Below are 16533 nucleotides of genomic sequence, written 5' to 3' on the forward strand. Positions count from 1 at the left end.
TTTGATATAGATGGACTGGGGCTGTTTAACACATTGATTATGTTGCAAGATCTCCAAGTGTCAAAGTGAAAAGGTACAGTAGGACAACATGCAGAGAGCAGCAGCACATCTACCTTGATAACCTCATCAGAAATGGCTTCCTGCTTGTACTGTGTGCCATACCATTCTTCGGTCTTATCCGTCTGGCCTTCAAATGACTTAGAGACAACTGCAACTCTGCAGGGAGGAGGAGGAAGAGGAGTGAGATGGTCAAAGTCTTCAGTTTGACACTGATACATGCCTCAGGTCCCGCTGGCAAAGACACAGAAAGAGCAGAATGTATAGCGACCAGGTTAGGGGAAACAAACAACCCTGTGTGCTGCATGTCTTTTTGGGGATTTTCCTATTCTCACCACCTTGCAGAAGTAAGGACAGGAAACTGCATCTGCTGAAAAGGGAGGGAAAAGGGAGCATTAGAAGCACAAGCTCTGCTCATGTGACCATGCTGCAGCTGCAGACGATGTCAGTAATGAAGGCTGATGGCGTGAACCCTTGTTTGTAGAACCTGCTGTGCTGCCAGAAAAAGTCAGACTAAGTTAGATGCTGCTGCTGCTGCTGGAGCAGGGGCAACTGATAGAGTAGCCACACTGTAGTGTAATAGTTAGAGCTGCTGCCTTTTGACCCAAAAGTCACAGCTGCAGGACCTAGGTAGTTACCCTAAATTACTCCAGTACAAATTACCCAGCTGTATAAATGGGTAAACCTTTATAAGTAGCTTACCATTGTAAGACGTTTGGGGAGCACACAATGTGCTATTTTTAAAAATAAAAAAAGGAAAGTAGGGATAAGCTGAAACACCCCCCCCCCCCCCCAAAAAAAGGCAACCATGAGAGATAGAGTTATAAAACTCATAGGGGTTGTTTGTTCCCACCTTTGTATACTGATTCACTAAAGGCACTACTGAAAGATGTAGGATGCAGGAATCTTTGAAAAGGAGCAACATTTGATTTGTTAAGCAAATGAAGTGCAGCTCCACCTCCATTGCTTCTGGGGAAAAGCCGAGCCAGGTGCACCTAGAATGATTTAACCTTGGCAAACTGAGTGGACTGCACAGTAGAATTTAAACCATCATGGTCACATTGTGTGTATTGTAGAGTGTATGCTGCTGCAACCACAGTGAATTTCCCTCTGGGATTTATAAAATTACGTTAAACCATTTATTCTCATTGATTCATTCAACTAAAATGGAACGACTTTTGGAATCCGTAAATACAAAAGCACACAGAATGAAAATTATGGATCAAAATGAAAAGGTTGAAGGATTCAAAAGCCTTGAAGGGCAGAAGGTAATGTAGTGGTTACAGCTGCCACCTTACAGACAAAGGACCCAGGTTCAAATTCCTGTTCCCACTGTAGCATCCTTGATCAAGGTACTTATCAAGAATTACTCCAGAAAAGATTACTCAGCTGTATAAATGGGAAAATCTTTGTAAAGTAGCTCACTGTACAAAGTGTCAGCTAAATAAATACGAATGTACGGAACATCTTACTAGTTCTTCAGAAAACAAGTGAACGTGCTCATTACTATGAGAGCATTATTTTACATATTCCAGTTAAATCATCTTTGCTTGTAGAAGACAGAAACGTTCTTTAAAAAATAAAACAAAAAATAAATTTAGAAATTATCAAATACGGCTTGACTGATTATGTAGTAAGTTCCCTTAAACATGTTGCATTTGAACCTCTCTATACCACCTCTGGGCACTTGGTGGTCCCAGGCACATGAGGTGCAAAATCTAAAGCCCAGAAGTTCTGGGCTCTGGCTCATACTTGGTGAAATGATGCCTCTTTTTCACTGAGAACCGATGAGTCCTTCTAAATGTTCAAGAAGGGTCTCAAAACACATCTTTCAGACTCACTCTCCTCCTGATCCATCAACTTCATAAATTTGCATTGTCTTTTGTCACCAACAGCTTCATATTTCTTATCAACTCAATATGCTGCTACTAACGTTACTGTTAATGTTACCCATTTTAAAATGTGTACCCGCTACCAATTCTACATGCAGCTACCCATGTAATATATGCTGGTTTAAACAGTGTACCAGACAAACTGACTGTACTTTGAGAACCCCGTGTCTGCATCGATGTCTTTAGATTTGTCGGTGAAGTGCACCTTTGTTTACTCTGAGTTGTCCATTGCTTTGGATAAAAATGTCTTCTGAATGAAAAAAAATGGAAGTGTCCATACAGAAGGATGTCCCTCAGCCAGCACATACTTTGAAAAATGCATTTACTTCAGTATTCTACACCAATGGATGTGCAGTTCACTGTATGTGTGCTCTAAGAGAAAGAACCAGTGACCACTGGTAAACAAATGGATTATCGAAATCACTCATCCACAACATCTAAAATAGCAAGATATCTTAACTGTCACCATATAGGGACTATAACATGAAAGCTGAGGGGATGATTAAGCAACCTACGTTACATTGATGCCTGGTAGCTGCAATTCAGCAGTTCTGTAGCACGGATCGACTTTCATGTGGTATTGAGTGTCTTGTGCTCCGGCACTGTGCCATGAAGAATGTTTTACTGCACACAAACACAAGCATTTTTACATTCAGAGAGATAATGGCCTGAATTACCCAGGCTCCAAGACTGAGGGGCAGCTTCCCCAACCAGGACCTAAGAGTTCTTGGTCCACTCATTACATTTTTTGATCACATCTCCCAAAAAAAAAAAAAAAAAAAAATTATCTGCTTATTCCCACAAGCTTTCCTTGATTACAGGTGTAAAGGTCAATGATGAAATTATGATTTGTACCTCACAAACGCAAAGGATCTCCACGCAGACAGACAAGCAGCACTCAACAAAGTCAGCACTATCAGAGGAAGAACTGGGAAAGATTTTACATTTCAGAGGTGTGAAATTATTTCCAAAGCCTTCATTTTCACCCCCTGCATGTTAAATGAGAAAAGGCACATTACAGCAGTACACCCATCCTTGTTGCAGCAAACAACTCCGATGCAGCCGAGAATAAATTGATCCTTCGCATTTGTGGTAAATGCAGAAAACTGGAGGAGAAAAGCTTCCCTTTAGTCTTGACATTCTACGGCACTATTGAGAGTTAAACAAAACTAGAATACAAATATACTCCCAGCGGTCCAGGTTTGTGTTGCCAATCAAAACTGAAGAGTCCTTAACAAGAAAGGCTTCTCGTGGAATCATAAACTAATTTCAAGGGGTTTTACCACAAAGCCCACAATGTGAAAAAGAGCTATTTGGAACAGCCCCTTTCAACCAGATGGCCCTGTAGAACTACTTTAGTAATATTATTATCCAACAACTCATTTGAATTGTGTCACTATATCACAGTACACATTTAATCACAAAGTATTTCATGCCACAGCCTTCATTGTGGCATCCATCCACAAATCAGATCTTAGCTGCTACTTATAATGAAAAAAAAAATTAAACTTTTTAGCACTTTTTGGATCATCCAAAGCATTTGGCTAAAACCTGGATCCTGTGACATGACAATCATATTATAGAAACTGCAACCGCAATTAGGCAAAACCAATGGGGCATTCATTTGTTAAGCGCTGAGTCAGGTTTAGCAATCCTAGTAGCTTTGCATTTGTTGTTCAGATACACACCTGACATGCTCTGGCCTCAGCTTGTCCAGCACCATTTCGATCAGGTCCGGCCTGAACTCCTCCAGCAGGTATTCTGCAGCCAGCACCTCCTCCAGAGGGTAGTACTAAGATGGAAACATATACATCAGATCAATGGTTCCTGAGCCTGGCCCTTACAGTTTAATTCCACAATTAACCATGTTTTTTTAAAAAAAAAAAAAAACCCATAAGAAACCTAAATTAACCATGAATAATGGTTAATGTATAATTCTCCTTCAGTACCAATGATATGTGCATCTTAAGGAAATCTGGGAAAGGAGCACATACTGGGGTTTGTCAGAACCAGATCCGAAAAGCTCTGAATCATTAACATACTTGAGAGATGACGCAGCAGACACGCATGTAAAGCCAGCTGCACACATTCACAGAAACAAAAGGTATGCAACAACAGATACACAATGTATGCCAATAAAATGTACAGGTTTGGTAATTGCTTATTCACTGACACTCAGCAGCACAGGACAGATGCTGTGAACAGTCTTAATTGTGGTGAGTATTAGACAACAGGGAAACTGTTCCCCATAGTGTGGGCTGTTCTAGGGACAACCAAAGCTCACAATGAGGCTAACATGAAAAATTAAGCCCCCCTCCCCCAAAGATACTGTTAGACCTTTCCAGAACATGTGGAGCCCAGACCCAGCAAATCCAAGAACCCAAGAATTCACGTGTCACCAATCACCTAGGCAGCTGTGCCGCAAGCGGTCACCATGGAGACGCCACCTAGATTCGTTCATGCAACCAAATGAGTCTACTTACATGGAGGAGGCCTGCTATTTTGGACGTGTATCCACGTGGCCGTTCTTTGTCTTTGAACCTGAAGGCCACTGTATTCAAGTCCTAGGAAACAAAGCAGTGGAAAACGCGCTTTACTGACCACCAGCTGCTGGGATTGACGTGTACCTTTTCTGCTGTAGGTCACCGAACACCTCTGTGTGTTTCGATTTAAAAAATAAAAAAAAAAAGTCTCAGGGGACTGTTTTCATCGTTTACTGACATTATGTAGAATTTCATGCACTGCTAGAGGCAAAGAAAAACGCAAAATGTTTCAAAACTAGAGGTCCCCCCCCAAACAGATGTTTCAAAGACATTTTAAACAGAGGATTCACTGTACTCACACCAGAGAAGCTAAGAAAACATATATCCCTTATATGAAACAATTCCTATACAGTAGAGCAATACCTGTTACCCCAAGCATTGTATTCATAAATTGAGGATTATTGTTCTATTTTCATTTACCCTTGACAGGAAACTAGTATATTGTATTCAAAAAATACAGCATTAACTAGTATTAAGAAACACTGTCTCAATGTCTTTATTAGGTCACATTCTTTTTCAGAAATGTCCTGCAGGGTCTACTCAACAAACTGTTACAACGTCTTTCAGCACTGGCTCAAATACGTGCAAGTAGTGATTTTGGAATTTCAAACCTGCAGAACCTTCATGGATCAAAATAAACAACAGTAGTTCTAGAAAATCATAGTTGCATATTAAAACAGCACTGTGGCTTAATAGTTAAACAGCTGAAGTTAAGAAAATCCCTTGAGCAGCACAATTTTACAGCACTTACATTTATGTTTTATACGTACTTGATCTGACATGCAAAGCATGTTTGGCCCTAATAAATCATTACACAACAACACTCTTAATGAGTTAGTTTAAAAATGTCAGTGATTAAGTATGAGTACTTTGATGAACATAAAATTCCAGTAGAATGTCTCCTTCCATCTAACAGACTATAGTCAGTAAGGCTGATTCAATCTCAGATTCACTAATGAACCTTTCATAGCTGCAAACTCTTGACTAAAGCAACTGAGGGATGCAAGTGCCATCAAGTTGAGCCACTTGGATGGTTTCCAAGGCAAGACAGGAACAGAGGCGGTGTGGCAGGGGACAAACACGGGGAGAAAAATACAAAATCCGCACACTCTTAACTGGACTCAGACCCTATGTCCACGAGCAGCTCAGGAACTGCGAGACACCTGTTTTACCTGCTGTGCCACCGTGTCCCCCTAAACAGATGATTAGTCATCCGTAAATGGCACTTTGTGACATTTGTGCTTGCCGTTACCAGGCAGCAGTCTAGCTGATGGCTGCAAACTGCAGTCTCGTCATCCTTCAGCAGAAGCGCAGGGGACAGCATGCAAATCGTTGTGTCCCACATTGCACATCTACATCTCAGCATGAAATATTCACGTGAAGCATGGGCATCTCTGCTTTCAATGGTGTCTGGGCACCTACTCACTTTACACTCCTGGAAAACCCACTCCTGTGGGCCCTCTGTGCGCAGCTTCTGAATGTACTGGAACATGTGGAAGATGATGTCCTCGACGTGCACTAAGAGTGGAGGAGCAAGAGGTTCTTTCAGACAATGGCAAGGCATAACAATGCTCCAAGATACATTAACACAAGCCTTGTCATCCTGCTTCTCTGTGGCTCTCTCACACACAGCACTGTTATGCTTACACAGGCCCTCCTCTGTCAGGTCCACGTTGATGATGAAGAACATGAACCCCTTTGCTCCCTCTTTCTGACCTCCCACCAGAGTGTTTACCCAGCCTGCAATAACAATTCCACAAACAACACTGACACACACTCTGGATGCTGGGTCTCCAAGCAAATAACAGTAATGTATCTTTAAACATTACAGATTTACAGTGCAGGCTAAAAAAAATTTGAAGGCAGCTTAGAACTAAATCTATTAAATCAAAATGACTTCATGTCTGAAAAAACTATGTATGCAATATTAAATTTTATATTTTAAAACAGATCAGTCTGATTTAATTTAAATAATCAATACATATTACAGAGACATATAGACCAATATATATACAGAAATACTTTCAGAAATATATTTGTTCATTAGCTAAATAATAAAAGCGATGTGACTTAATGAAATGGATTTTCAAAATGATTCTGTATCTCTTTTTAGAGAAGGGAGTCATACAGTGGGCTCGGTCCATCACAGTTATTGGTCTGATCACTGTCTGTGAGGTTAGCAGTGTGTTATAAGGGAGGAGACACTCAACACGGTTAACCTGTACTCCTCTCCTCTTACCTTTAGCCTTCAGCTCTGACAAAAGGCTTCCGGGGCCCTCATGCCCAATCAAGTGACCCAGATAGTGGCCTGGGTTTGACTTGTAATACTTCTGCAGGTCTGGGATTGGGAAGGTTACATACAGGTTCCTGATATCTTTGATGGGCACCACTTTGTAAAATTGCTGAAAACAGAAGACAGTTTCTCACATGCCAAGTTCCATGACATAAACATCGCAATGTCATACTTCAACTTCATTAACTGTCATTTTAACATGCAAGCAACTGACGCTTGTCACTTCTAAATAACCAGGTATAAAGGCAAGTGGAGAAAAAGTGCACCATTTTACACAGGAAAAGCACTATGTAGACATAGTACATGCAGAATAATATGACTTGTGTCTTGTCCGGACATTTCAGGAATGTTTAGGAGTGGGATTTCTCCCTGGGAAAAGGGTGCGTGGACGTACCCTGAGGTTCTCCTCCTGGAAAGGGTGCTCTGGGAATTCTGGAACAGGGACATTCTTGTTCTCTACCTCGGCAAACAGCTTGACAACCATATCTGTGAGCTCATCCAAGGATTCTGGAAGAGAGACCATTATTTCCTTTTAGAATCCACTCAATCTCAACATACCATTCTAGACAAAAAAAATCAAACAGAACAGAAGGTACGGTACTGTGAGGCCAGGGCAATGATAGAAATGTGTCCATCATGAACCAAGCATAATGCCTTTCTCAAGAAAAGGGGGCATCAGTAACAGTGCCCTTATGAAAGGAAGTGACCCCAGCAAAGCAGCTTATGCCAGCTTTAACTTTTTGATTGGCCTTTCAAGCTCCACACTCCACTGAAAAGTATGGCTATTTCTCAGGGTGACATTAAGGCTAACAGCCCTCAGAAATGTCTGGCACAAATAAGCGCTTTCTCAGCCGGAACAGAGGACTGCAGAGCTGTGAAAGCCATTCACTATGAGGTCACCATGTAATAAACAGCGCTGCCAGGTTGCTCATTTATTTCACTGGGGAAGACATTTTATATAAAAATGTGCCATTACATTTGGCAGCCTATAAGCAACAAAATTTCATTTAAAAAAGCAATCATACTGGAAAATTTTACAAAATCTCAAGGAGCAGATGCTTAAAAATTCATTTTTGAAACTCTGTTCTAAAATGTGCTTCTTTGCCTGACCACAAAACAGTTTTCTGTAAGCCATGACAATAGTAGGTAGATGCAGTGATGTTACTGGTGTCACATCGTGTCTGGACCCTGGACTAAAAAGAGAGCGAAAGAGACCGACCTCTACCCAGGACGCACAGACCCATTAGGTTAGAGGAGTAGTACGTGGAGTGGAATTTCAGCAGCTCCTGACGAACATCAATGCCCTCTTTTGATGGTCTTGTCTCCAAAGTAAGTTTGTTCCCTGAAAAGCCAACAAAGCAAAATTTTTCATGCGTCACTGTAAAAGTTCATGCAGACACAGAACGCAATTTTTACTGCAAAATATCAGGTTCATCATTATGCTCAGCCGTGCATAAGACTTATCTTAATTAAATACATCATCTCACCCTTATGTATAGACTACAGTGCATTCACATCACAGCTACAATACACTAATTTCCTAATAAAAACTGCCCAGTTACAGCATCTTGTGTTTAGGCAGCTCTTTTTAAATAACGCTACAGCTACCAGACCGAGGAAATTAATAATCTGTCAGTTAAATATTTCATATCTCACTGTTAACTCAAGAAAGACATTTATTTAACCTGCCAAAGCAAGCGAGGAGGCTCATTACGAATGTTCCAGCACAAGAGAACAAAGCCTACCTGCAGCTCAGGTACCCTGCAAAATACAATGCTGCCCCCTGGTTGCTTCTATGATATTTCTAAACTCATGCTCATGGGTATTTCATAACCAGCCGAAGGTGCTTTTGTTCAAAAATAAGACTTTCTGATCATTACTTATTTACAACCGAGCAGACTGCATTCCTCCACTGCCACCTGCCCACATAACCCAAAGGCAAGATGTCACCTTCTCTTTGAAGCTGAAGCCTTCGTTCACACACTTTAAACAAAGCAGTATCAAGACCAAGAGCCACATCTGACTGAGGGGCATCTGGATCAACTGCAGCAGAAAGCTAATAATCTGAGAGCTCTATAAGAGGTTTTTACACGGCACCTGGCCATGACACCCTCGCTGTCTATAAATCCTTCCGCTGCGGTGAAACATGAGGAGATATGTTTTTGCAGAGCTTCTGGTCAAAACAGCCAGATAACACAGGTAGATAAAAAGCACAGTCAATGCTCTAGGAAAGTGCAAGATTCCAGGCCTTTTTAACTACGGGAAGTCGATCCTGGTCCAACCTGTTCCAAATTTACTGAACGGGTGATTGGGGTTCCCAGTGGCCTTCTCCAACTGGAACAGCCTCCAGGCATCATTCATGAGGTTCTTCTCATGTTCCGAGTCGACGGCGTTCACTTCTCGGTCCTTACAGCTCTCATCAAAGAGTGGGCAAAGAAAGAACTGGGCAAACCTGCAGACACACACAGGACGATGTGTCAGTAGACAGAACCGGGTCATTTCAACATAAACACAAAGACAGACATTAAAGACCTCGTTCTCACTACCCAGCTCTGAAGTGAGCTCCAGGGAGGAATCGGAGAAAGCTGACTACTTTTCAATGAAAAGTTAATGCTTTTTTGGAAGACCTTAGAGGGTGTATGTGTTTAATTTATTAAAAGAATGAATTAAGAATAATAAAACACCAGCTCAGCTGATTTATGGGGCAGATGGCCTAGTGGCACCCACAACATTTCTGGCATATCTTCCCTGTGCAAAGAAGTGGTAAACTTGCAAATCTATCAATCAAAACAAAAGGGAGAGGTGTGGGATGGTACTGAAAGCGCTGGTTTTGATGGGGCCCAGAGGGTGCAGTCCTGGTAAACACCATGTCTGGGGGTCTGCGGTGTGGCTCCGTTAGTCAAGCGGCAGTATTATATAACTACAATAGCAGCTAAACTGATGGCTAGGGATCCGTGGATCACAGACTTTAGCCGCATAAATTAGCAACAGCAATCCTAAAAACAAATTGCTTCTGTCAAATAACGCCATGGAATTTTGATAATGAGGGCAACGCTGCAATTCAGCACTTAGCGCTACAGCGTTGGCTGTATTCTAATGATCAGATGGGTAATCCGCTGTAATAGTTCTGACTGTAGAATCAAATCCCCAGTGGAAAAAGCATTACTATACTTCACTCCACAAAAACACTTGGGGGGGGGGGGGGGGTTTGAATAGCATTAATGCAACTACCATGCAAATAATACAAATAAAGGAAATACCACAAAACAATAACTCCTAGGGCTAAATGGAACAGCAGAGGTACATTAAAATGCAGGTGTGTATAAAATCAAATAAAGAGATAATCTACCATGTTCCACAGCACACAGAGGCTTTCTGACACTGGCTTATGTTAGTTAAGTCCTTATCTGTGCTTACTTGTCATATTTGAATGGCACACGAGAAGGGACTGAAAAGAATAGCAAGCCACATAACACACATGACAGTCGAGACATCTCAGCAATAAATAATATTGCTACTCGTAGTAACTTGACATCCAAATGGCCTGTGGAGAATAGGGATGGACTAATTTCCTTGCATTGAGATTCTGCTTTTTTTTTTTTTTTTTTGAAACACTACATTCACAGTTATGGTTTCATTCACAGCGTGATTACAGTATAATGCTAGAACTCATGAATAAACAATAGCAGTAGTCAGCGATTAAGTTACAGGAGATACTGGCTGATCGGAGCATATGATAGTAACAGTGAAATTGCAGAGTCTTCCTTGTGTGTGGGAGTCTGACAACCTCCTCCAGCATTGTTTCGGGAGGAAACTTATCAAAGAAATTGTTTGGTTGATGACTCAGACGTGGCATCTCAGGAAAAAGGGTTTGAACAGCTCACATGTTGCAACAGGATGCCAGGGGAGGGGTTGGGAGTGGCCCAGTTTACTGGTGTTTCTCCTCACCACAGAAGCTCATGGACCAGTTTAACAAGACCCCAGTTGCAGAGCCAGCTGTGGTGGTAACTGGGACAAAAGATAGGAGCGGTGCTGCTTTCTGTATCAGGTTATACAGAGGGATTAGTCTTTCACTTTTTGTTTACTATGATCACTTTCTTACTGTCATTCTGTTTTGAACTTGGTGTCTTCCACCTGCTTTTATCATTCTTACAAAAGCACACACGCGCAGACACAATGTCAGCGTAAAGTAGAGACAATAAAGTTAAAGAGGTATATAGTACTGCAACATTATTAATTCTCTAGAAAGAGAATGGCCATGATGGTATGAGCTGAGACCCCTTGTTGATGTGATTAACAATATGTACAAAATTAGTTTTGGTGCTACCTCAATTTGAATATAATGACATAGAACCCATTGTAAGTAATATATCTTGCAGTGTAAGTCACCTTGGTGAAAAACATGTGTGGGCTAACAACACTTCATAGAGTTTATTGGAAGTCGCTTTGGACAAAAGTGTCTGCTAAATAACTACATGTAAATGTAGAACACATTGCTGTGAGAATCTGTGGAAAAAAGGCAGCACTGATTAATGGTGTTTCCAGCAAGTAGTAAACTTTGAAGCACATGCCTTACATAGGACAGGAGCTACATTATCATACTTAAATGATGTTCATACGTCTCTACTGTTCTGACGAGAGCTTACAAATATGCTAGTGGAGTATCCAACAGAACACTAACAAAACCTGTTAGGCAGTTAACAAGTCCCATCCACAAAAGTTCCAATGGCATGTTGGATACAGAGGTCCATAAAACTGTGGCAAAACGCAGCGTAAGAATTATGAAGAAAAAACAAAAAAAATCATAAATACTGAGAAATTTATCAGCAAAGTGACCAGTGCACTGACCTGTCCAATGCCCCCTGGAGGTGCTCGTGGGACACATCAAAGTAGTAGTTTGTGTGCTCTCCACTGGTAAAGGCATTGGAGCTGCCCGCATGCTCGCTGAGAAACTGACTGTACTCATTCTCCTTGGGGTACTTCTCCGTCCCCAGGAACAGCATGTGCTCGCAAAAGTGGGCCAAGCCTGAAATTTCGGTGGGGTCTGAGAGTGAACCTGGAGAGAAACAAGAGGAGATGCATATGGTCAACTCTCCAGTCAATTTATTCAAACATGCCTTCTAAGTTGTGACTACACAGCTGACCTTCACCTAGGAGCAGTCACTCTAGACATTTCTGTATTAAAGGGACTGGATTCTCTGCACTACTACAACCACCACTGCAACATCCTCAGCAAAAAAAACATGCTGTATCCACTGATGTCACCTAGTCTAAAATAAAAGAAGAACATATTCAATTTTCCACAGCTGCCATTATACCTGAGGGATGTCATGCTTCTGCCCAAAAACAAATTAAATGAAGCAAAAGACGTCACAAGCTCCAGAGCCATTCAATCCTTGTGGCACTTTGCTAAAAATAGCCAAAGAGTGCTGCCGACTGTTTTTTTAGGATTAAGGGTAAGAGAGAAGGGGAGGGAGGGAGGGTGCAGATATGGAAGCAGGCCAAGAGCAGGAGAGGTCCGCACCAATGTGGACGTCTAGCGCGGCCGAGGACTTGTCTGTAGTGGGGTCGCTTATAAGAATTGCCTTCAAACCATTGGCGAACTCCAGGCCCCGGTACACTCGCTTGTCCTCTGGTGATCGGATGATGTCAGTCACCACCCTTCGAAGCGCTGGCTCTGTCATCTTGAGGTCCTGGGGTGTTTTGGGTCTGCTGGAGAAGAAGAGAGAAATTATTTCAGAAGCTGACTGGAAAGTTAAGTTCCATCATCCTCGTTCGGCATGGGGAGTCATTCATTCATTGCAAACGGTGAAGGGAAAGCTGTGTAACATACTTGCAAACCTTTCTATACAACAAGACAAAGAAGCCCTTATAGGTCTCATTTAATCATTTCAGCATTATCCAAGTGCACTGTAATATGCTGACGATCCGGTTTCTACCAAACAAATCAATGCTGTGGACAGCATACCGTAAAAGGCATCAGTTTATTGATTTTCCAAGTTTGAGTTAAAGCATGCATATTTTAATCAACACTCTAGAAAATTAAATCCATACGGAGACATTAGAAAAATTAATGTGCGACATTTTCTATAACCGGCCAGATGAAATTATACCTCTGTTTTGAGAGACAATCCAACATTAGTGCGAGATGAGCAGTTTGAATGGTCCGCCTCATTATTTTCTGGTGCTTAGGAACCCTGCAAAAGCAGTTCTAGTGCTGTGCACAAGAGACAGCTTACACTAAGGACTCAACTCCTGTATAACTGGGTAACATCCCCCGTGTGTGCGTGTGTGTGTGCGCGCAGAGGTAGGGCACCTTATTGACTGGCCAGACCATGCTGGATACAGTGTCTGTCTCAAGATCGCATCCCCCTAATGGACTGCTACGTCATGTCTGAATAAATTGACTGGAGAGCTGGAGAAATGCGACACTCATTCCACAGTTGACCACGAATGGCCAGGAACACCTGATATCACTATCTACACAAATACTAGGACGCATACAAAGGGTGTAAAAAAAATACAGAAACACCACATGAAAAGTGAGCTTAACTTTGAAATAACCAAATCATAAGTACAAATGCAGCTGGCAAGACTGAGTAGTAAAAGGCTGATTGGCAATTAGCAATACGTGAAAGATACAAAAAGTGGTATAACAATGAGCACTTCAATATGTCCAAAAAGGGCCCAAATAGTTGGTGGTAGAACTGCAGGTGCATCGGTCACAAAAACTGCTAAATTAATGTGTCAGCTGGAACAGAGAAACATAATGACAGCATGTGCCTAACTTGAACAAACTATCTGCAAAGACTAACAGTGGTTGCAAGGCAAACCTCACAGTCAGGGATGGACAGACACTTCAGTTGATAAATGCCGCAATAGTACATCATCAGATATTAGCACTGCATTGAATCAGCAGCTCTGTGACCCAGTTAACAAAAACTGCACATCATGAGCTTCACAAAGCTGAAATTTATGGCAGGGCTGCCCTTCAGAAAGCAGTTATATCCAAGGCCAACACACAAGGGTGCATAGCCTAGTGCATGGAGCACAAAACCTGGACTCCTGAGCTGTGGGGGGAAAAAGGAATTTAGTGTGGTGAGTCGTGTTTCATCTTATTTTCTCCATCTGGACAGGTTTACATTTGGGGAAAGCCAAAGGGTACCTTCAACCCACAATGTTTGCTGTCAGCTGTTAAACATGGTATGGGCAGGCATCTTGGTGTCTTTGGATCTGATGACAGATTTGCATAATCATATAAGAATATGAAGCCATTACACAGGACCATGTGCACCCTATAGTGCAAAAAATTGCTTCCTCATGATCCCACATTCCAGGATGATAATGTCCCCATACACATTGGGAACAAATTCAATGCCTTCCTTGACCTCAACTTGCAATGGACACCATGCATTGTTACCATCAGCTCACACCTTATTCACCCAAGGTGACTTACCCTGCTACATACACTACTTACGAGTCACTCATCCGTGCCCAAGTGAAACACACTTCACTCCCTTCACTCACACACACCGAGTGACTTTTAGAGTCACCGATCCAAACAGCACGTCTTCGTTCTGTGGGACGAAACCCACGCAGACAGAGGGAGAACGTACAAACTCCACACGGGCTGAGGGGGATCGAACCCATGTCCTCTCGCACCACCCAGGTGCTGTGAAACAGCAGCGCTAACTAAACATCGCTGAACCTTTCTGGGAAGTTCTGGAGCGCAGACCGCAAAGCAGATTTCCACCTCCTTCATCCCTCAAACAACAGGAGGCTTTTCTTCTTGGTGAAATATTCCGCTCGAAACACTTGAGCACTTATGACAGTAGTCCAAGAGGGACTGAAGCTCCAGGGGTGACCCTACTCCTAGATCCTTGACGTCAGTATATTATTAGGGATTTCTGTTATTCCGTGTAAAGCGTCAGTGAAACCAGCAGCTTACAGGAAGTACAAGCGATCAGAAACGCCACCCGAAGCGAAGACGCGGCAGGGCCGCGACGCCACGCCACCAAAGAGGCCGCAACGGAGCACAGGGTATAAATGAAGGGACCAGAGAGTAAAGCAGCATGGGCTCCGGTGATACTCTGCTCCAGAGAGGAAGGATCGCCTGGTCCCCCTGGCCCGCTGTTGTCTCGCAACGTCACTCACCAGACTGCTGTCACTCACTGCACTGTGGACACACACACACGGACACACAGGAAAAAGACTCACGAGACTACAGGTGTGTTGCTGAGCCAGGGCCAGGCTCAAGTGGGTGAGGGAAAGGAGGAGCAGTTTGTGAACGAACGACCACCTCGTCGCGACAAAGCCGGTCAGACACAGCTCATTCACTCACTCATTACCACAATAATAACCACACGATTATATCATATGGTCCTGACGTGAAGGAGCAGCGTAAACTTAGGCCGTGTTTTAAGACCATGTCACCTCAGCTGAGCTGTCCGACCGAGTTTTGTCGTCACACACCGGCGTGTCGTGTCACACGTCTCTCTTTGTCCATTACTTAACCAAATGGAAAAAAAGAAATGAACAGTGAGTGTGCTGGAGAGCGCGGCTGTGAAAGTGTGGCCGCCGCCGCCGCGGTGTGTTAGTTGGTGTCATAGATACAGACAGGCGGCTCGGCGCTGCGGTCGGACACCGCCGGTCGGTCGGGTCGGTCAGGCCGCTCCGTTCCGCTCCCGGCGCTGCTGGGCCTCAACACCACCGACACAGCACAGCGTGTCGAAGAAGCCGAGCCGTCGGAGGAATGGTACGTCCGCGATGTACCGGCATGTGTGTCAACAACAGCACGCACGCTTACACTCTTACACACTGACTTAGTCGGAAGCGGCGAGACCGCGGAGCTACGTGCTAGCATTAGCTTCAGTTAGCAACAGTTAGCGGCTAGCGCCGGTCCGGCTCGAGCCGCTAATCCAGCACCGAGCGACGTACGTCAGCGGCCCGAAAGCTCAATCAATCCCCTCGCACTCACTTACCCCAAACCTGCCTGATAGGAGCACTTTGTTGTAATCAAGGAAACGTGTCTCGTAAACCGGCCTGACGACTTAAAACATTGTTGCATACTTCGGTGTGAGACAACAAAAAAAGACGTTAGTTACCTAAAGCTTAAGGCGCCATGATTCCCAGTCCCGCTCAATCGAGTGCCGAGTATCCGGCTCCTCTTAAAAAAATCTCACTGACTTCCTCGGTGTCACCAACGTGAGTCCCGAAGTTGAAGCTGAAGCCCCGAATTAATATCGGGCGTTTGTGCCGCAGTGACACGTGTGACCGCCTTTGCTGAAATGACTCGATCGATGGTGTTGCCGAAAAGTAAATCGATTAGCAAGGCTGTTTCCGGCTCGAGACACTCTTGACTCGTTGAGTGCAGGAAAAATAATAACCGTGTAGCTGCAGCCCGAGCGAAAGCGTTACATTGTATTTCACACGAACGGGGCAAATTTTCGAAAGTATAAAACGCGCTTTAATAATAAGTGCTTTGTTTGAAACCCGCGTTGACTGATTCATGTATTTAATAACAGAAAAATTCATTCTACTAGTTCTCCAACTAAGTAGTTATAATATATAGTTAATTTTGACCAATCTGTGTAAAAATATGAAACTTACCAACATATAATGAAAACTGATTTGTACAGAAATACAAATATATAGGGAAGAAAGTATAACATGTATCCTTTTTTTCATTTTCTGAGGTTTCCAAATATTTTGCCCCCATACAGGCAGTTTATTATGGAAAGACTTACAT

General features: G+C 43.0%; 1 protein-coding gene across 5 annotated transcripts in view; it reads right to left on the reverse strand.

Moving 5' to 3' along the window:
• Positions 1-16195, reverse strand: part of ide (insulin-degrading enzyme) — a 32262-nt gene extending 16067 nt beyond the window's left edge. For 2 of the 5 annotated variants that reach the window (XM_018738060.2, XM_018738059.2), the window contains exons 1-12: positions 15767-15883; positions 12310-12497; positions 11634-11841; positions 9068-9237; positions 8005-8127; positions 7180-7292; positions 6732-6894; positions 6140-6232; positions 5919-6010; positions 4433-4513; positions 3638-3741; positions 114-216 (exon numbers count right to left, since the gene is read on the reverse strand). In XM_018738060.2, coding sequence (XP_018593576.1) covers positions 114-216; positions 3638-3741; positions 4433-4513; positions 5919-6010; positions 6140-6232; positions 6732-6894; positions 7180-7292; positions 8005-8127; positions 9068-9237; positions 11634-11841; positions 12310-12497; positions 15767-15852 — 1524 coding nt within the window. In that variant the 5' untranslated portion in view covers positions 15853-15883. The other 3 variants (XM_018738063.2, XM_018738062.2, XM_018738061.2) reach the window with 3 other exon arrangements.
• Positions 16196-16533: the final 338 nt, after the last annotated feature.

The sequence above is a fragment of the Scleropages formosus genome, chromosome 8, assembly GCF_900964775.1.
Source record: "Scleropages formosus chromosome 8, fSclFor1.1, whole genome shotgun sequence".
NCBI lineage: Eukaryota > Metazoa > Chordata > Actinopteri > Osteoglossiformes > Osteoglossidae > Scleropages > Scleropages formosus.